General features: G+C 37.8%; 2 protein-coding genes across 3 annotated transcripts; one reads left to right on the forward strand and one right to left on the reverse strand.

Annotated features, from left to right (window-relative positions):
* Positions 1 to 3,335: 3,335 nt before the first annotated feature.
* On the forward strand, positions 3,336 to 6,956 carry LOC125224255 (RNA recognition motif (RRM)-containing protein). Of its 2 annotated transcripts, none has more exons than XM_048127627.2 (5): positions 3,336 to 3,486; positions 3,806 to 4,001; positions 4,106 to 4,215; positions 4,312 to 4,499; positions 6,033 to 6,956. In XM_048127627.2, exons 2-5 carry the CDS (start codon positions 3,829 to 3,831, stop codon positions 6,600 to 6,602), a joined length of 1,041 nt encoding a protein of 346 aa, XP_047983584.2. In that variant the 5' UTR covers positions 3,336 to 3,486; positions 3,806 to 3,828; the 3' UTR covers positions 6,603 to 6,956. The 2 variants fall into 2 exon arrangements, with proteins under 2 accessions (XP_047983584.2, XP_088918493.1); XM_089062367.1 differs by lacking the exon at positions 3,336 to 3,486 and adding an exon at positions 3,512 to 3,725.
* A 720-nt stretch (positions 6,957 to 7,676) lies between these two features.
* LOC148933810 (importin beta-like SAD2) lies at positions 7,677 to 17,032 on the reverse strand. Its single transcript, XM_089063161.1, has 22 exons — positions 16,790 to 17,032; positions 15,913 to 16,048; positions 15,280 to 15,367; positions 14,888 to 15,037; positions 14,531 to 14,693; positions 14,056 to 14,240; positions 13,796 to 13,969; positions 12,969 to 13,114; positions 12,766 to 12,889; positions 12,465 to 12,645; positions 11,992 to 12,151; positions 11,864 to 11,905; positions 11,658 to 11,776; positions 11,378 to 11,576; positions 10,609 to 10,740; positions 10,145 to 10,248; positions 9,886 to 10,065; positions 9,582 to 9,721; positions 9,365 to 9,504; positions 8,994 to 9,160; positions 8,579 to 8,705; positions 7,677 to 8,501 (listed from the first exon to the last, which is right to left on the reverse strand). Exons 1-22 carry the CDS (start codon positions 16,877 to 16,879, stop codon positions 8,335 to 8,337), a joined length of 3,114 nt encoding a protein of 1,037 aa, XP_088919287.1. The 5' UTR covers positions 16,880 to 17,032; the 3' UTR covers positions 7,677 to 8,334.
* Positions 17,033 to 19,892: the final 2,860 nt, after the last annotated feature.

Raw genomic sequence — 19,892 nt, forward strand, 5'->3', positions numbered from 1 at the left:
TCCGTGACCTCTTTTTCGCTTTTGATTTTTTTGTTACGTGTTGTTTTTCAAACAAAGTTGCTGAACCGTCGATCATATTCCCGATTAGTAATTTAGTTTATTTGATCTTACAAATGATGAATGTAAATATGTGGAGTAATTAATGTTGAACATGGGATGAATCTCATAATTTGAGATAAAATTTTTGCAAAGGTTATGCATTGGTTTGTGATTAAACTAATTGCAATGGTACGCGTACATAAAAAAAAAATGCATATGTTGAGCTAATAAATAAGTAGTCCTTTTCACAAAGTGCCTAATTTTATATTCTCTCTCTGTCCTACGAAAAATATGCAATTTGAATCAGACACGAGTTTTAATACACAATTAATAAAATAAGAGAGATAAAAAAGAAAAGATAATTAAAGTATTAGTACGTATCATTGAATTTCAACAAATAATAAAGTTGTACTATTAAAATACAATTTCTTTTATTCAATAAATCGGCACTATACAAGGACACTTTATACTTTAATTTCCTTCTCCATAATGTATGTTCCCAAAATAATTATAAATGGAATAAAAGATTCACTTTTTGCATGCAAATAAAATTCATTTTGGAGTCACTTTGCATTCGATATGGGCCATATGGCAGCCAAAGATTTGTGCATGAAGGTGAGTATCAGTTAAACGATGACATATTACACATGGGCAACCTAACAAATCAAATTATACAGATATTTTTTACCTTATTTCTAAAGTTGTAGATATACGATTGTAAAATTATTGCAAGCACGTGTTTGAATTCAATTAATTCAGTTGTAAGAAATGTTCCAAGGGTCTCCAGTTTCATCGTTAATACGATCTCTCTAATTTGCGTAGTACTGGTAATTACATAAAACACAAGAGAGGGAACTGCATTCGAGCTCATTCGTGGTCTGCGGTTGCTTATGCTCATTTAGTAGTACTAACAATTTGTGGCTGTGTTCGATTGTTTGCTTGGAAACATCACTATACATTCTTAAGTAAGGTTTGAGATTTGGCATGTTTAGAATTAGGTTCAGATAATTGCCTAATTTTACTAGTAGCTTATTGCATCAATGACGAAGCTCTGTCTCCCTCGACTCTCTCTTCTTAAACCATGTGTCTTAACTTTTGAGGTTTAAGAGTGTGCTGTTTATTAGTATTTGCATACTCGTGTACTACTCCTACTATGTATTAAACCCTAAGAAGTTGATTGCATGATTAAGCACACTAAACTTTTCAGCGTACTTGTTTTCAAAAGATATTCAAGCATATGATTGTTTTGCGTACTTTCAGTTACTTTTTTCGTGGAGAAGTGATGCACCAAATTTGAGCTTGCATGCCTGTAGTAACCAAAATATTCTATTGCATACCATCATTAATATATTCACAAATACTACTACTATTCTTCGTCGTTCCATGATATTTTTAGCATTTCAGGATACCCACAATTTAAAATATTGTTTACTTTTATTTCATATATGGGTAATTGAACCTTACAATCCATTAAAAAAAGATTAAAAACAGCAGTTGAAAATGATACTATTATTATTATGGATTAATAAGCGTTTCTATCTCGCAAAATCATCCGCGAAGAACCTTTCCGCCCACTCTCCTCCGATCAAATCCCCAATCTCCGCCGCTTTCCTCCTCATCTCCGAAGCTCCCATCACCGCCTCAATCGCTCTCCTCACATCCTCTCTACTCACTCCCGGTGTCCTGTAACCCTAACGCCACTGACATCATCTGCGATTGGCTGATTGTGCATCTCCCGGGTGCGAATCCAGCCAATTGAGGCATTTTTCCGGTGAGATTCCGTGATCTCTGCCCGCGTGTTTCGCAATCGCGGCTGACGGATAGCCTGAGGAAGGAGGGGGCCGATGCAATAGATTGGGCGTTTCGTGTAATTGGAGAGAATCTCAAACCCGATCGAGCTCAGAAGGAAACGGATTGGGGGAGGTGCTGCCACATGGAAATGTATGCGGCCGTGCCATACGCGGAAGGGGGGTTCGAGGGAGGTCGACGATGAGGTGGTTAGGCAGGGAGTCGGTGTTCTCTGTTTCCGGTGGGAGGGAGTTGAAGGGGATCCGGGGACACGGAAATTGCGTTGCGGTGGCGGACGTTGAGCGGGGTGGTGGCGATGGTGATCGTGAAGGCGAATTTGATTGGCTAGGGCTAAGAAGGGGATGAGATGGCCTTGCGCCAGGAACGGAAGCTGCCCTTCCGCAACTTCCATTGGTTCGTTTAGTGTATGCGATGTGTGCGTGCTTGTGCGGTTCGAGGCTAATATATCGAACCTTTGAGCATCATTTCATGCGGAATTTACATAGCAAGCGCAACTGAGCTGGTAAAACGCTTCATCTTGTCATACAAATGAATGAGTAATTATTATTGATTTTTTAAAGATATCTATAAGAAACTTGTAATTTCAAGGCTTCGACCATAGTATTTATCATCATGCATATTGATTAAGATTGATATACATTGATTTTGTTGACATCAAAGTTGATTTATTTGATTGCTGGTGCAATATTGATCGTTAGAGTTAAGTCATATGTTTTTCAATTACGTAAATATGAAGTTACAAGTTAAATTTACAATATATCCAAATTGAGCAAAACGTCAGGAAAGTCACGTGCAATTTCAAAAGCATATGTCATTTTTCATATTTACAAAATACTAGCTACTACTAAAGTTATATATTTATTTGATTATTGTGCAAAAATAATTTAATATGCATGTGACTTGTGAGCATGTCTACTAGTATATGTTTACGTTCAACTTCTTTATTACCAAAAGGTGGTTTTAATTCATTTTATTGGAAAAATTATATTTGCAGTTGGTAGTCACTGATCAAAATGAAAAACTTATAGAATGCTTTAATTTTATCAAATATATATATGGTGTAGTTTTATTGACGTCGCTATTATATTTATATATTACTAGTATTATTTAGTCAATTAAATTTACGGTTTTTGTATTTAACATTAAGCTTTAAAAACATGCTCGTGCCCTTTTTTACCATGAAAACGGAGTACATATTTAAAACCAAAAAAATGCAAACTAGGCAGTATATATAATTGTTAGGTTTGTATCTATATTTAAATTATGTTTTTCTTAGATATTTATATTTTTACTTATTCATATATCAATTTAATTAGTAGAATATTAGTATAAAGTTAAAAAAAAAGATGCTAGTGAAGTTAAGTGAAAAGATAATAATTTGCGGGTGTTAAATGAGAGGGAAAAAAATGTTGCGAAACTTATAAGATACATGTAAAAAAAAGTATAGAACCAAAGAAATGACATACGTAATGAATGTTAAGCACTTTCTGTGGGGCCGAGATACGTAAAGTGTTCAGGAATCCATTATCTTACAAACCAAACGCGCCCTTCCTTGAACCACAGTTAATCCAACGCGCGCACTATTCTTCTTCTTCTCTCATTTCACTCCATCACTGTTGTGGATTCAAAATATCTGAGGTCAATACTCTTACCATTATTGATCATTTGATAACGAGCATACGCAATTTCGTATTTGATTCAGTAAATGGTTGTATTTTTCATTATTGAACCCACAAATTGAATAGGATGCGAAAATTAGGGATTCGAAACAGTTCAATTTCTCCTTTGTCATCGCTGATTTCTCTTTGCTCTTCGACGCTTCACTCATAGATTGTGGATTTTATTTTGTCTTTTGACCTGATTGCAGCGACATCTTTGTGCGTGTGTGTGTGTTTAGGTTTAAGGAGAAATTTGTCTATTATACTGACTTTTCGTTTCCATTTTCTTGCTTTTGCAGGGCTTCTGTTTCATTATACATCCATGAATCCATTGACATTGGTGAAGCGTATTCAGAATATAAACAAAAAGGAGGCAGCCCTAGGAATATCAGAAGATGCTTCGTGGCATGCTAAGTATAGAGACTCTGCTTATGTTTATGTTGGTGGCATCCCTTTTGACTTGACTGAAGGTGATCTCCTTGCCGTCTTTGCGCAGTAAGTGTGTTTCTTTTTCTTCCCGTGTGTGTACGTGTACGTTGTTTTGTTTTGTATGTTACTGTTTTGATGGGATCTGATTTGTTTGCTCAATTCATATGTAGGTATGGGGAGATTGTGGATGTTAATCTAATCCGAGACAAAGGTACTGGAAAGTCGAAAGGTTTTGCTTTTGTTGCGTATGAGGATCAAAGGAGCACAAATCTTGCTGTTGGTCAGTCAAATGTCAATATACGTCGTAGTTCTGTCTTATTTTTGTGAAGATGTAATCGTGGAATCATATAAGTATTTATTTTGGGTGAATGTGCAGACAATTTAAATGGAGCTCAAATTTTGGGCCGGACTATTAGGGTTGATCACGTGACCAAATACAAAAAGATGGAGGAAGAGGATGAGGAGACTAGGCAGCAGAAGAGGGAGGAACGAGGTGTCTGTCGAGCTTTTCAGAAAGGAGAATGCAACCGCGGAGATAGCTGCAAATTTTCTCATGATGAACAAGTATGCATATGAGAGGACTTCTTTTACTCGCTCTTCATTATGTGTTCTGCTAACTTTTAGGGGATAAATTTGTTTGTTTAATGTTTTAAATTGTTCTCTAAGAAACAAAACATGATAGTTAATAAATTGATTTTGAGTTTATGGTTAAAATGTTCATAGCTGTTGGTATGATTGTTTGGGTACATGACGTTTGTATTATTCTGAGCTAAATGCCATCAGGATTACATATTTTGTTGATAAAAATGGAGTTTAGAGGATGAAACTGAACAGGACTAGGGATATATTACCATGGAGTATTCAGAATGTTGTTGAGTTGCTAAAGGTGTTTTACATTTTATGTTTTTCAATAAAAAACTTGCATAGTGTCAGCAAATTATTGTAAGAGATGAGCATTCAATCATACGTAGGGGATTAGTGCTTTGAAATCCTTACCTACCTATTGGTTGCTTCAATGACTAACCCGAGGCGTTTCAAAACTGAACTTAGCTTCTACCTAGTAGTTAAAAGATGGAAACACGGCCGAAAGATGACAATATGGTCAAGGCTGATATCGAAATTGGTGGAGGTGAAGTGGGCTGTAGCACTCCACTTCCAGCCTCCTGGGTTTTGAGAGTTATGGTTGCTTTTGAAATTAAATTGCTGAAATAAAGTAGTACCTAAATGAGCAAGAGTTGGGAAATAGTATCTGATTATTTTCTTGTCCTCAAAACTTTATTCAAAATAGAGAATTTTATTGTGTGCTCAACAGCTCAAGAAGAATATAGTGCAGCAAACTGTTGTTCAACCAGATGGCAATTATGCTTCCATGGCATTTGGAAAATTATCTAAAAAGCTATTAGAAGATTAGCTCAATCTCTGTTTTTCTCTTATCATTTTGTTTAATTTTTTAATATTCTGCTAATCATGTCATGTCACACTGACCACTTGTCAGAAAACTATTTAACCAATTAGTATCCAGCCTTCCAGCTCTAAGGTTGATCATGTCCCGGAAACATGGACCAAATATATAAACAGAGTAATGCGAGTAGCAAATTCTACGAACCATTTCATGTACAACTACATGTTTTCAATAATAAGCTCATTTGTTTGTTCTCCAAATCTTCAAGATCCAAAAAGCTTCACCAGACTAGATATTTCTCTCTTAATCACTTGTAGATCCCTTCATATGATTTGAATTTCTACTTTATATCCATCCGAACATGTTCTTATGTCAGTATGATTTATTTTTCTACTTTGAGAAGCAGGGAAGTGCTTCATGTTAAACTTTTTGGTTATATGGCCTAGTACAATTAAATCTCAACAGACTGATTGTCTTGGCTGTAGGTATTGTTTTGTTTCTTAAAGTATTTGGTCACGGCAGTGGTTGCTTAAGCACTTAAGCTCCTTATTTCCTTTTCATTCTCATTTATTTGTTTCAACGTGTGATTGGCCATGGTGATTGCTATGTCACTTTTCTTGCAAGACCCCCTTGCACTGCCATCAAGCACTAATTCCCCAACCCTCTCATAAAGCTTCATTTTTTCTTTGGACCAGAGAGCTGCTAATACAGGATGGGGTGCAGAAGAAGATAAACCTTCAAGGTGGGTGCAGGACAAGTTTAAAAATCCAGAAATGGATAGAAGGTCTGGACGACCTAGCCATAGAGGTAATGATGACTATCAACGTCCACGGGGGAATGGCAATAATGAAAGAGCTGAGTTGAATGCAAAAGATGATGAGAGAAGAGGGGTGAAAACACAGTTGGAGCATAAGGATGCACGCGATGGCTCAAGTACTGATAGAAGGTCGAGATCCAGCTTCAATGAGCCAAACTCCAACGTAGAACGTGATTGGAGAAATGAGAATAGATCAAGAAAATATGAGTCTGAATCCCATCACCGTGAAGACACATATACTAGAGAAAAGGAAGCTAGGTCAGGTCGTGATAGAGATATATCTAGTAGTCGAGAAAAGGAAGGGAGGTCAGGCCGTGATAGAGATACGTATAGTAGAGAAAAGGAAGGGAGGTCAGGCCGAGACAGGGAAAAGGATGGTAGGTCAGGCCGAGATAGAGATACTCATTCAGACCATCATAGGAGAGAAAAAGATGAAAGAGGTAGATGACATTGTTGACGAATATCCATGGTTACTTTTTTTATTGATGTCATGTACGAGTGGAGGAGTCGACAATAGCGCCTTTCCCCCTGAGAAGTATGTACCTGAAAGTAAAAACGCAGACTGTTACGGTTTGCAGGCAGACCAATATTTACCTTTTATTCTGGTGTAGTTTGCAGACAAGCATTGTGTTGCCTTTACTCTATTAGGGAGGGATATGTTTGAGAAAATATGCAGATTTCTACTTTCGAGTTCTGCTGCATGTATTGATGATTGCAAGAACATAATTTTGAGGTTTGTATTCCTAATGGAGCAGAAACACTAACCTTCACAGTTGAATGTTGATGCTTTTGCAGTGTTTAATTGTTTTATTCAGCGCTTTTGAAATTGAAGCCACGTTTCTATGGGGTTTAATATTCTTGTGGGTTGTTATGTCACTTGTTATATTTAACCAAAACTATGCATGAATAATTTTTGGTAGAAAATTTATGTTTTGTTTGTGAAGAATTATGCACGATATATATATATATATATAGGGAGGTGATCAAAATAAGAATGCCCTTAAACCCAGAAATGCAGCCCAGATCTTGGCCATAGAATTAGATGATCTAATAGTCAATAATTATGAAAAAACACGAAAGGTCATAATTAAGGAGTTTTAGGTCATATTATAAGATTTGGGTTTAATGTCATGGTAAGATCATTTTAAGTCATGCTTTGTTAGCATGACCTAAATATAAACTAACTATGACCTAAAAATGCCCTAGATATCGTTCTGTGTTTTTATATTTAAATCTAGTTTTGCATAGATCAAAACCCTATATATATGTATTTAAAATTTCCTCACTTCCTCTGTATTTAGTAAAATTTGTATGCAATCCAATTTCTTTTTCAATCCGTGTCAATTTACCAATTTTGCATTAATATTTACATAAATCATTATAATAAAACTACTGCAAAAAGTGTCATTAACCAGCTCAAATTAAATTAAATTTTAGCAAGACCAAACATCACAACTATTCAAAATATATGATGCTATCAGATTATTGTACAGCTGAAATGAGTTGTTTATTTAAAAACAAATGGAGAAAAACAAACTTTCAAATAAAGTGAGTGAATGAATTGAATATTTTTGCGCTCTCCCAAAATGATAAGAAAAAAGGTGAAAAGAATACAGTTGAGTTTTACATTCCGCAGAAAATTCAACTATTCACTGCACCTCAAGGAAGATCATAACCTCTCAACAACTAGACAGACCCAATGATTTAAAAAACAAATAGACACAACAACATCCAGAGACAAAAATTTTAGGACATGACCCACATCCATTGCATCGACCACATTTCCCGACACGACTGGGGATGCATACGCATCGCAAAACTTTTATGCATTTCACCCTCCTGGCAAACCAAAACAGAAAGGATTTCCAAACAGTATCAACTTTTTTTACCTTGACGAGAGACTGTCGTTCGTATAAGAATGGTACAAATGGCGGACACCCGCAATGACCAACAGGCAGGCGGGCGAAAGGAACATTCTGATGTAGAAGAACCAATTCACAACAAAATCAAATCCAGGATCCCACCTAGAAAAACTGGAACCGATTGACCAAATATAAACAGACTCCGCGAGCCGCAATTGAGCGACCAGGGAAAATAGGAAATTGGACGACCCTTGATTTCCTTCAGACACTGACTAACCAAATAATTCAGAGGGTGAGTTCAGATTTCCGACTGGCCCATCACGAGGCAGCAGCAACTGCACCTGTGGCTTTTTCAGATTTTTTCTTTTCAATCTCCACCCTTCTCACTTCAGCGTGCTGTGCAACACCATTAGCGAGAGCCTGATAGTGAAAATCAAGCGTTTGGCTAATGTTCTGGAACCTCAAAGGATCTGATGCTTGCAGAACTACAGAATAAAACACGGCAGGAATCAGTAATATGTAAAAAAATGCCTATGATATAAAATAAACGGTAGCAGCTTACCTTTGATAGTATCCACAAAGAAAATGAAAGGGTCAACATCATCAATTGGTGATTGCAACTCTTCGTCGTCGCTGAAATCATCATCTGAGTCTTCATCATCAAATTCAGTGCTACGGAAAGCCTTGGCCTGCATACAGTAAGTGAAGATACCATGAATATTTTCAGAAATCATCGCCGAAACAGCAAAAGCTATGGCTTTTAGAATCTATTCAGTACCCTAATATGAAGCTTCATGTCCCAGTCTGACTAAGTTATTTATATGCAACATGTTAAATGAAACTTAAATCATCAATTCAAACCAAATTTCATTATCTTATTCAACAGTAGTAGCTTCTTATCACCGTCCAAGCTGAGCCAGGTTAAACTAGAGAATAGAAGGATCAAAGCTACTAATACAATTATTTTAAAGACCCACCCTGGCAGCCAACTTATGAAGTTTAACGCTCTCAGCTTCGTCACCATCCTCAGCATCAACACCCATCTCTTTGTCAGTATCATCACCATCTTCATCGTCATCACTTTCGAAATTGTTCATATCATCATCATCTTCTTCACCGTCTTCTTCCTCTTCCTTAGCAGCCTCTGTTGCAACAGACCATATATAAACAAATATACGAAAAATACTATGGTAATAGAGAGAATATAATTGGGGATGAGCTGCATATAATCATGTCAAAGGAACTAACAGTTACCTAATCTATATTAGATAACAAGTAGATGAAGAGGATGCCCAGAGAGCCATTTGAGAAAATTAGCAGTGGATAATTCAGTTACTAAAGGACGAACCTGCTACTTGATCCTTATAAGCAACAAGCAACTCAAGTGTAGACTTGAAAACACGCTCCAATGCTTCTCCTGGTAACTGATCAGCAGGAAGAGGGAGCAAGGATGTCAATCCCAAACAGCATACCTTTTTATCATGTTCTCTGAAAACAAAAGGATATATAAGTAACATTTCACCGTTAAGCAGAGATGAAATACTACCAAGAAAATGTACCAGAACCTTTTAAAATTAGCTCGTGCTCCACTTTTCTTCGTTTGTTGCAACATCTGGAACCAAAGATTGAAAACTTCTGTGGCAACATTAAGCTTTTGCAGTATGATGAGTGTCAACGAGGCATTGTAGTACAATGAATCAGCAACCTGTCAAAAGATATTGCCTTTTCATTATAAACAACTGGCCACAACCACATGGTGTAAATCAAAGAACACAAGAAGATGCATACTGAGATGTCATTAATAATGACATCCCACAAGTTCCATATTGCCAAACAGCCTTGGAAATAACTTGAGAAAAGCATGCTTACCACTTCCATCAATAGGCATTTCAAGTAAGGCTTTTCAGTACGACGCAAGCGCTCCACAGTTATCCGTAGGTATGGCTCAACCCAGTGATCGACCTGACCTCTGCAGTTCTGGAATAATACTTGAATGAGCTTAGGCGCAGGTTCAATATCGCCATCCTCCAGATTTTTATCAGCCATGACCTGCAGGATCACAAATATAGTAGTCAGAAAAAATAAATTGGGTCAGGTCCAAAATTTGATAAAGCACTAACTAACTTACAGATGAAATCATGGTCCAAAGGCTTTGCTGGTAATCTGGTTCCTTGCAAGTGAGAAAATGTGCAGTACTTCTTGATATATAGTTATCTAATGGCACTAAGATATCTGAGAATTCCACAAAAATAACAAGGAGTAAGGGAAGCTTGACGAAGTGAAATAAAGTAACAATATTTCAATCACCTCGTAATTCAAGATAAAGTGGGACACATAACATAAACAGCATCAGAATCAGAATTATATTAGCAAAAGAAGTATCCTTCGGGTAAAACTGAATTAAGAGAATATGCATGTATCACAAGTACAGTGGGAAAGTGAATCAATTTACAGCACCGCATCTTAAGATACATGCAGGAAACCAAACATGTGCAAACTGACAGAAAGGAATATTAAGAAGCATAATGAACAAACTCAAACAGACGGCAATTTTTTTATCACAAAAATCATTGCCAGAAAACTGCGACATACTTGGGAAAAAATCAATGGCCCAATCAGCCAGGGCTTCCATCATCAACGGCCAAAGGCTCCACATCTCCAGCGATATTGTCGGTGAGAAGAAAGTCATATATGACACTATCTCCAACACTTCCTCAAAGACCTCTGAAAAGAATGCATTGAAGCAAACAAGAAAGATGAATGGTGAAAACATTCAATCTCAGGTATACCAATCAAACATCTTCATGCATAAATTATCTCATCAAAAATAAGAAACATGAACATAGTCAAAATCCTTCGAAATTTTGTTTTAAAGTGTTACATTATAAATTTTTGATACAGTGAGAATTAGAATCCCCAAATTATATGACCAAAAAGTATCACGGGATTGAAATACATCAGGGATGATAGGATTAGGAATTACATAAGGTATAAAAGAGGATTATATTAGTGAGAGACATCTAACATGTATTTTGAGGTAGAAATAATACAAAACCTATCTATAAGAAGCACATCCTGTATTGGCAATAAGATATTAGTGGAAGTTAACAAAGAGGGGTTTACTTCCAAACTATTGCAATATAAAAATAAGATATGAAAAGCAGAATGAATGAGTTGTATAATTATGAATGATTGAATGATACTCAATTTTATGATGGTTGCAAATGGACTCGACAAATTATCTGAAAGGAATGGTTTAGTGCAAATATGAGTTTTGACAAATTTTAAAAGGAAACATAGAAGCACCAAAATCAAAATACAACACAGTAATCACTAAACATGACAAGGAAATGTCAGTTACCTTGCCCATCAGTAGTCAGCATTCTGCGCATTATAGGTAATAACGTAGGCTCAATATGTATAAATAGATCAGGTAGGCTGCTGACTGACTCAAGGATTGTGCTTATGGCACGTAGGCAACCAACAGCAGCCAAAGCGCCAGGATCATCACCTTCCTCATCTGCCTCGGCGGTATTCATGCACTTCCAAAATGCAGCAGCCTGGAAATCAAGTGTAATTATTAAGAGGACAAAACAAATAATGAAGACCAACATACTCATAAACAAAAAAATAAGTGATACCAAGTTTTGGCACAAGCCGAGGGCATATGGAGCCATCTCCTCTCCAAACTTATCAACAATTGTCTCGAGTGTAAACACAAGATCTTCATTCTCAACCTCATTCATAAGTTTGAAAAACTCTAATAAGATTTAAGATGAAAAGGAAAGTTAGCTAGCATGCTCCGTGTTTGACAAAAAAAGGTATAGGACTTTGTTTTGCGATGTACCATCAAGTAGTTGTGGAAGAATTGGGCGGATCTCGCCCAAGTCTGTAAATTTTAAAAAAAAACGAAGTCAGTAACAAGTCAAGATAAACATAAGAAACATAAGACAACACTAAACCAGGTAAATGTACCATTGCAGGCTTCCACAAAAGAACGCAATGCAAAGACAGAATCAACACGGACAGGAAGTTCCGGGTCACGCATCCCAGCCACAACACTGTGCAATGCTCTTCGGAAGTTGTTCGGGTCAGCGAAATTGATATGTGCATATTGTCCTGCAACCCATGCAGCCTAGTAAACACAGCAAGGTTCAATTTAATTAGATAAGTGAAAAGGTCATAAATCAAGTGTTATGATAGCATCATAATTTACAAAAAAATGATGTTTACGTTCAATTAAAATTTTTGTGGAAAAAATAAGTTAATCTGCCTACACTTCACTCATCATATAATATACACAAAATTCAGCGGGATTAGGTTGTGTTTATACATCAGTCTTATGAGGAATACATTGGAACAAAAAAGAGATGGATTTATGAAATATTTAACTTCATCACCGGCTAAAACCAAGAGCGAGTACAAACAAAAAAAAAAGTGAAACTTACCTTTGCTCGAAGATGTCCTACAGGACTGCTGAACTCAGGGAAAACATGTTGTACAAGCATTCGCTCCAGCTCAGATTTGTATGGTTCTGTTTGCTTTAGTTTATCACACAAAGCTCCAATAGCAAGAAGAGCACCATCCTTCTGTCTGAAGTTCTTATATTCTGGTGCTGCCTCGTCATATCTAGATTAAGAATAAGCCAATATATTTCTATCGATCAAATACAACTTATTTGTGTCACTTAATATCAAATACAACATATTTGTATCACTCAATTAATATTAAACACCAAGATGTATATACCTCTTAAAAACCTCTACAATAAAGAATAAGAACTTTTGAAGATTCTCCTTTTGGCGTTTCCTCACCAACTCACTGACAAAATCCATTGCAGCAGTTCTAGGACTATATAAATCCTCAATTATGTCTACAAAAAAATATACAAATATCAAAAATGGTTCAAATATCCAAGCAAAAAACTCTAACAGATGGCAGTGTTAACTCACCATATCCCTTCCTCACATACTCATGAGGGTCTTCCTCCCAGAGCCTTTGATCATTGTCACCGAAGCACATCAGGGGGAAGATGATCTCGAAAAGAACAACATCAAGTCTTGGTTGCAGCTGATTGTACATGTTACTTTTGGAGATACTGCAAAATATTGGGTACATCGGAGAGGACTTGTAAAGATCAATAGAAGATCAGAATCGTACAATCTAAAAGCACGTTAACTTCTATCTATATGATGTGAAGTGATCAGAAAGTAATCAATATCATTCAAGCGTGGATGGCCAAGCTTGATTCAAATATCAAGAAATCAACTGGATGGATACAGAAAGTAATCAAAATCATTCCAAAGTGGATGGCCAAACTTGATTCAAGTATCAAGAAATCAACTGAATGGATACAAATCTTTCTATAGGGGAATTTCAATTAAACTAAACGCTATATATTCTAACCTCGTCAATTTTAACCTTAGAATCTTAGATAAAGTCAATATCAACATTCTGACATGGTATGGTGCATATTATATGGAATATCTAGCTGTAGCATATGTTTACTCTTAACACACCTAGAGGATGAAAAACATGTTCAATCTAATAAACTACTACTTAATCAACTTAAAGTTTGAAATTAACTCAGTGGTCTTAAAGTTTGAAATTAACCTAATGGTCAAGGTTGAAGTTCAGTTTCATAAATTACACCTGGATTTAGTTGAAAGGTTTTGTTACCCATTATCTCTCAGACATGAATATATGCTCATGGAACCAGGGTAACCGGAACTGAGTGAGTAATCAAGAAAAAAACAAAACACAAGATCACTTTACAAACCTATTGCTAAGATATTGCAGGATAAGATTGATAACTCTGTCCGGCAAATAGCCTCCAACTCGGATCACATTCAACAAATTTAGATGGCACTCCAAAATCTTCCCTGCATAATTCTTCTGGAACATTTGGGCAAAAGCTTTGTTTTCTGGATTTTGGAGTTTCACATCCCCAAACCTGGGAAAAACAAGAGAAAACAGGAGTACTAGTGAGAGGTCCAAGTCACCTGCATGGCCACAGAATGATGGTAGATAAGAACCTACCGAGTGTAAAGGCGGTTTAATATGTGAACTGTCCACTTCTTTACTTTCCACCATCCCCATGTTTTTCTTAGCTCAGGATCTTCAGGTTGTCCTTCTGCAGGGACGGGCCTCTCCAATATATTTAAGAAAAGAACCATCCAGGCATTGAATACATTTGGATCAAATAACTGCTTTGGGATCTCCAACTGGTACCAAAATAGTTGAGAGGGATGAGACACGTATGACAGAGCAGGAACCAAATGCGTTTAATATAACATAGAGCTATTTTATGGTAGGACTTTCAAAAGATGTCATAGTCAGCTTTAAAAAAATGAAAATCTGGATAAAAATATAAATGAGCAATTTCCCAGGCATGAGGTATTTTTATCTCAATAATGGTTGTAAACTATTACCTGGAAAAATAATAATGGCTCTAATGCAACAGACTGTAACTAGCGTCCTAGAAAATAAGCTTGAATAGAGAATGTGAGCTTACATATATGGACGACCAGAATATTTTGCAAATCAGCTTGATCAAATCTGCTACTTCAACTGAAGGGTTCGCAACCTGAACAAGCCGGCTAAATATGTTAAGAAGATTAGGAAATGTTTCTTCCACTATGTGATTAACCGGTATTCTCTCATCGTCTGATTTGAACCTGCAAATGACAAAAAACAATCAGCACAAGCATGACCACAAACAATGTTATCATATCAATCAAATTACAAAAAAAGTTATACAAAAGATTCTTCTACGGAAAATATATTCTTTTGAAATAAATCCTTAAGTTCTATTCTGTATTAAACGAGTGATATTAAAATGAAAGAGATAGGGAACAGCATATGAACTCACTCATATTTCCTGGAGAGAATCCTAAGCACAAAAAGAGCTCCATAAACTTGCTGATCCTGCAAATTATGCTTCACCCAGTGCAAAAGAGCTGGCCATTGTTCTGGGTAATCTGCATGTATAATTGTTTTCAAGCACTCACCCAGCTGTGCTCTGTTTAAGGATGGGAGTTAAATTCCAAAGTCAGTGATATAAAAGGTCACTCTACACCAATTCATTCAAGTGTCATAGCTGCTTTGACATAAATGCACTACTAATCATATTGTATCATCAAAAGGCACGAACAGCACCCTATAACATGCTGACTTTATGTACATGTGTGCTTGTGATGCATTTACCAAGAATTTCCTCTCGAAACTTGCATTTTGTACCAGAGGAGAAAAAGGTAATGATACCTTAGAATTGGTGGAACCTGAGCAATGAAGTTAAGTATGTTCTGTCTCACAACTTCCTTGTCCTCAGGCAAGATCCTTGATTGTTCGCCTAAAGCCCCGTGAAACAAGATTATTCTCAGTATTAACCAGAAGTTCATAAAAGCATATAAGTAATTTGGCTAGCACAATTAAATTTTATCAAAAAGTATCAGTTCTTTTCATTAAAAAGAACAAAGCCAGCTCTTGAGAGATGGACAACAGCAATCTGCCAATGCTTGCAGCAAATCTCCAGAAAAAAGGAGCTGCAAATGCTTGGGACGGATCCGAAAGATATTATCTTTTATTAGTACTTCTTATAGAACTCTCTTAAGCATTATGTATGGTCTTACAAACAGGTACAAGGAAGCCTTTGGCTTGCCACTGAACACTATAAAGTTAGTAGGAAACTTTATAGCAAATCGAACAAAACAAAAATGCAACTGAATTTTAAGTCAAGATAGTCACTACTTTTAACAACAATAGCAAACGATATTCAAACTCAAAAGTACTCTTCCTTTGACTATTTCCATGTATACCAATAACCTGAAACCTAAAAGTACACTTGGCAGGAAAAGATGCAGTAGATTAAACTTTTCCCCCAATTACTAAATTTACCTGCTTCATGAGGAGCCCAGTGTTTAGCAATGAAATTCTTGAAGGTAATGCTAGCAACTTGTCTAACAGCTAAATCGCAGCTGGCTTCAACTATGATCTGCAGCAGTCTCACCAAATGCTGGGGTGCAAACTGAATCTGCAAGAGGTAGACCGACAACACACAAGAGTCAAATCTCACTCAATTCCAGTGACACAAGCATCAGTCATGCAAACTGAGAAAGTATACTGCTACCAAATTCATTCATCGTAGCCCTAAAAAAAAGGCATAACGCGACCAATCAAAACTGAAGCGGATTCAATCAAAAGCTAGTGTAACCTCAAATCTCACTCAATTCCAGCAACACAAGTGTAATCATGCAAGTTGAGAAACTGTACTGCCACTGAATTTATTCATCGTAGCTCCTATTATCAAATATTCTATGATAAAAAAACGCATAACGCAACCAATCGTAACTGAAGCAGGATCAATCAGATATTAAATATACAAAAGGTACGCCGACTATACACAAAAGTCAAATCTCACTAGATTCCAGCTACGCGAGCATCAATCATGCAAAACGAGAAAGTATACTGCCACCAAATTCAGTCATCTTAGCTCCTATTACCCAAAATAAAATTTGTAACAAACATGCATAACGCAACCAATCAAAACTGAAGCTGGACCAATCAAAAAACAGACTCTGCCAAAGGTACACCGACTATTCACAAAAGTCAAATCTCGCTCAATTCCAGCAACACAGGCATCAATCATGCAAACTGAGAATCTATACTGCCACTGAATTCATTCATCGTAGCTCCTACAATCCAAAAATTCTATAACAAAAAAAAGCATAGCGCGACCAGTAAAAACTGAAGCAGAAGCAATCGAAAACAGAACCTGATTGAGACTCTCTTCAGCTGCCCTCCGTTGGTCGGGATTGGTGCTGAGTGCGCCCTGCAGGATCAGAGCCAAGCTAGGGAGATCCATCCCGCAATTCTATATCCCCAAAACACGCACGAAGAAAACAAGGACGGATAAAATCTAAACCCCAGGAGAAGAAGATTCCGTGGTCTATTAATTCGTATTGATTTCTGTTTCTAGGGTTTAGAGAGAGAAATGGGAGATACCGGGAGAGAGAAAGACAGCGAAGAATGTGTGTGCGATGATGGTATTTAAATGATTAGGGTTTAGTGAGTGTTGTTTAGCTAACAAATCAAATATTAGAACATATCAAATACAATAGGTCAGTCATATGTCAGCCACTTTCTCTATGCCACGATAGTAACACTAAAAATTCACCTGCCACATCAGATTTAGGCCAGCCGCAATAAAAATAATTTAAAAATACTATATTTACGGAATTAAAATTACGATTAAATTACGGAATTAAAATTACGATTAAATTATGGAATTAAATTTACGACACAGATAAGGGAAAATTAATTCATTTCATTAAAAAAAAGTACAAATATTAAAAAAAATACATGATTTTTTTTTTTAAAAAAGGACTTCCACACACGAGCCCCGCCACTCTCTACTCCTCGTCGCCGTCGCCGTCGCCGCCGCCACCCGGGGTATCTGAGCCCATGTCGGAACCCCCCATCTGTGCCCTCGCGGCATCCAAATCAACCCGCATGCTCTCGAGCATCGAGTGAAGAAACATCTTCTTTGTGGGTTCAGTGGCGGCCCTCCAATCTCGGAAGACCTTGTACATCTGCTCCCACGTTTTTTGACGCGAGAAGAAGGTGTACTCGCGTGGGGGGTGCCGAGATGACCTCTTGGGGCGATAGGGGGGATCCTCCCCTCGCTGGCCCTTGCGCCCGCTTTTGTCCAACCGGGCGAGGGCGACGAGCAAAGGATGGAGGGGCCGGAAACTCCTCAGCCTCCGGGGGGAGGTCGTGGGATCCGCCGATGTTGCCGCTGTAGTCGCCGGAATAGTTCAACCTCTGCTTCTTCGGCCACACAGCGTCGCACCCCGCCCGGAACTTCTCGGAGTCCTTCAGCAAAGGATGGAGGGCGTTGGCGTACAAGGCCGAAAAACGGCCGACCGCGGCCCTGATGCGCTCTCACCCCTTCCGGCACTCCTCCCGGCTGAAGTCCTTCCCGTGCGGGCAGTTCCTCCTGTAGGCTGCTCTAATCTTAGCCCACATGTTGACGACCCGCTGGTTGTTCGCAACCAGCGGATCGTCGCACACCGTCAACCACGCCTTGGCCACCCCGGCGTACTCATCCTCCGTCCACTTCCTCCGGGCGGGGGTGTCGTCAACAGCGGGCTGCGACGACTCGCCGACCGCCTTGGCCTTGGCGTTCCCCTTCGTCTTCTTCTTCTTCTTCGCCGCGGCCCGCCCCACTAGAACGGGAGTGTCCGGATCCCCGAAATCGATCCTCATGTAATGCAATGACAAAAGGTCATCGCCAGTGAAATGCGTCTCCACCTGGGTCGACGTGTGAGACGAAGCCGTCAAAAAATCCAGAGAGGGACGATAGACCGTGTCCCCCCTCTCCCCGGTGACCCCTGCATCCCGAGATGCATCCCTCCCTGCCAGAGAGGCATCATCCTCATCATCTGCTGCTGCATCGGGGGCATACTGTTGGAACATATATACTAAAAAGCATTTTTCGAGTTTATTTTGAATTTGATAAATTGCTTGTATATTGTAAACTCTCTTCATTTAATGAGAATAATAAATGTTTTCTTCATACTGTGTATTTTACTTTAATGGGTATTGACCGTATTTAACTATATATTAAATTATATAATTAAAGCGCCGGAAAGTAAAATCAGTCTAAGTCTTCTACATTGAAGGTTGGGTCGTGGAACAGGTCATCACAGTAGGTGACCCAACCGGTACCTTGTAGAAGTAAAAACTTTTTCACAACTTAGATAGGCTTTGGCTACCTATCGTGAAAGGTTGCAGTGTTCATCCAAAAGTCGTCTTTACCTTGAGAATGACTAGTGACACTGGTGTGGTATAGCATTGAATGGATCTAAAGAATAGACACGTCTTTGTTGCTATCTACTGTAAGACGATGTCTTGAAGATTTAATATTTCCTAATCTTTGTAATAATATAGGACACACATTATTTAATCATACGCTACTTTGACTTATCAATAGGTGTGGGTTTTTCGTTACCCAATATTCCTGATATCTTGGGTAGTAGTAATTAATAACTAGTATGGTGTCAGTTTTATTATTACATTGAATCGTGTGCCTGCGTGGTTTGACTATATCCCCAAGAGGTGTTCGAGAGAAGTTATATTATTCGGAAACCCGGCCGATTTGGATTTAATCCAAGAATAAATAGAAAAGGAAAAGTATATTTTGATACATCTCGTACTAGACAAACTCTTGGAAATAAAAAGATATTAATTAATTTAAAGTCTATAGCAGACTACAAATTAATTAATGGATATAGAAAGTCTTAGACACGGGAAATAATATATTAAAGAGGTTAACCCGGATTGCTTGTAATCACGGATTGGATAGGCGGTCAGTATTTCTTCGATAGTGGCACAAGAAATATTCCATTGGCCTTATATTGAATTATGGGTTATAATTTAATTAGTAAAGAAGGTCCAATGGGGAGGCCCAATCCAAGCCCCATAGATCCCTAACCTAGCCCACACAAAACTCTATATAAAGGGATGAAGGACGCATGACAAATACACACAACATAAGAGTGAAACCCTAGCCTCCACACATCTAATTTTCGGCCCCCTCTCTCTATAGGGAAGTCGAAAATTGCACCTTGTGTGTTCTCGGCATTCTTGTCTTCTCCTTCGAGATCCCTACATTTCTAAGAGATTCCTCCCACAAGGAATTTAGATCTAGAGTTGGGTCATAGGTTAGAAGATCCTTGGTCTTGCAATCACATTGAAGAATAAAGATCTACACGTGGAGAAGTAGCGAGCCACTTCGATTCTTTGGAGAATCATAATTGTAAGTATTCAACGTCATAATTTATTTTATTATGCTTGATTAGTTATGTGTTTTAAAA

The sequence above is a fragment of the Salvia hispanica genome, chromosome 1, assembly GCF_029641045.1.
Source record: "Salvia hispanica isolate PSC_SH4W2 chromosome 1, Shi_PSC_v1, whole genome shotgun sequence".
In the NCBI taxonomy this organism is placed as follows: Eukaryota; Viridiplantae; Streptophyta; class Magnoliopsida; order Lamiales; family Lamiaceae; genus Salvia; species Salvia hispanica.

Coding starts and splice junctions, on each gene's coding strand:
- LOC125224255 (XM_048127627.2), top strand. CDS start 3,829: ATGAATCCATTGACATTGGTGAAGCGTATTCAGAATATAAACAAAAAG. Junction 4,216..4,311: donor GAGCACAAATCTTGCTGTTG/GTCAGTCAAATG, acceptor GTGAATGTGCAG/ACAATTTAAATGGAGCTCAA. Junction 4,500..6,032: donor AATTTTCTCATGATGAACAA/GTATGCATATGA, acceptor TCTTTGGACCAG/AGAGCTGCTAATACAGGATG.
- LOC148933810 (XM_089063161.1), bottom strand. CDS start 16,879: ATGGATCTCCCTAGCTTGGCTCTGATCCTGCAGGGCGCACTCAGCACC. Junction 15,038..15,279: donor CAGGTTCCACCAATTCTAAG/GTATCATTACCT, acceptor ATCCTTAAACAG/AGCACAGCTGGGTGAGTGCT. Junction 14,694..14,887: donor ATTCTCTCCAGGAAATATGA/GTGAGTTCATAT, acceptor TGTCATTTGCAG/GTTCAAATCAGACGATGAGA.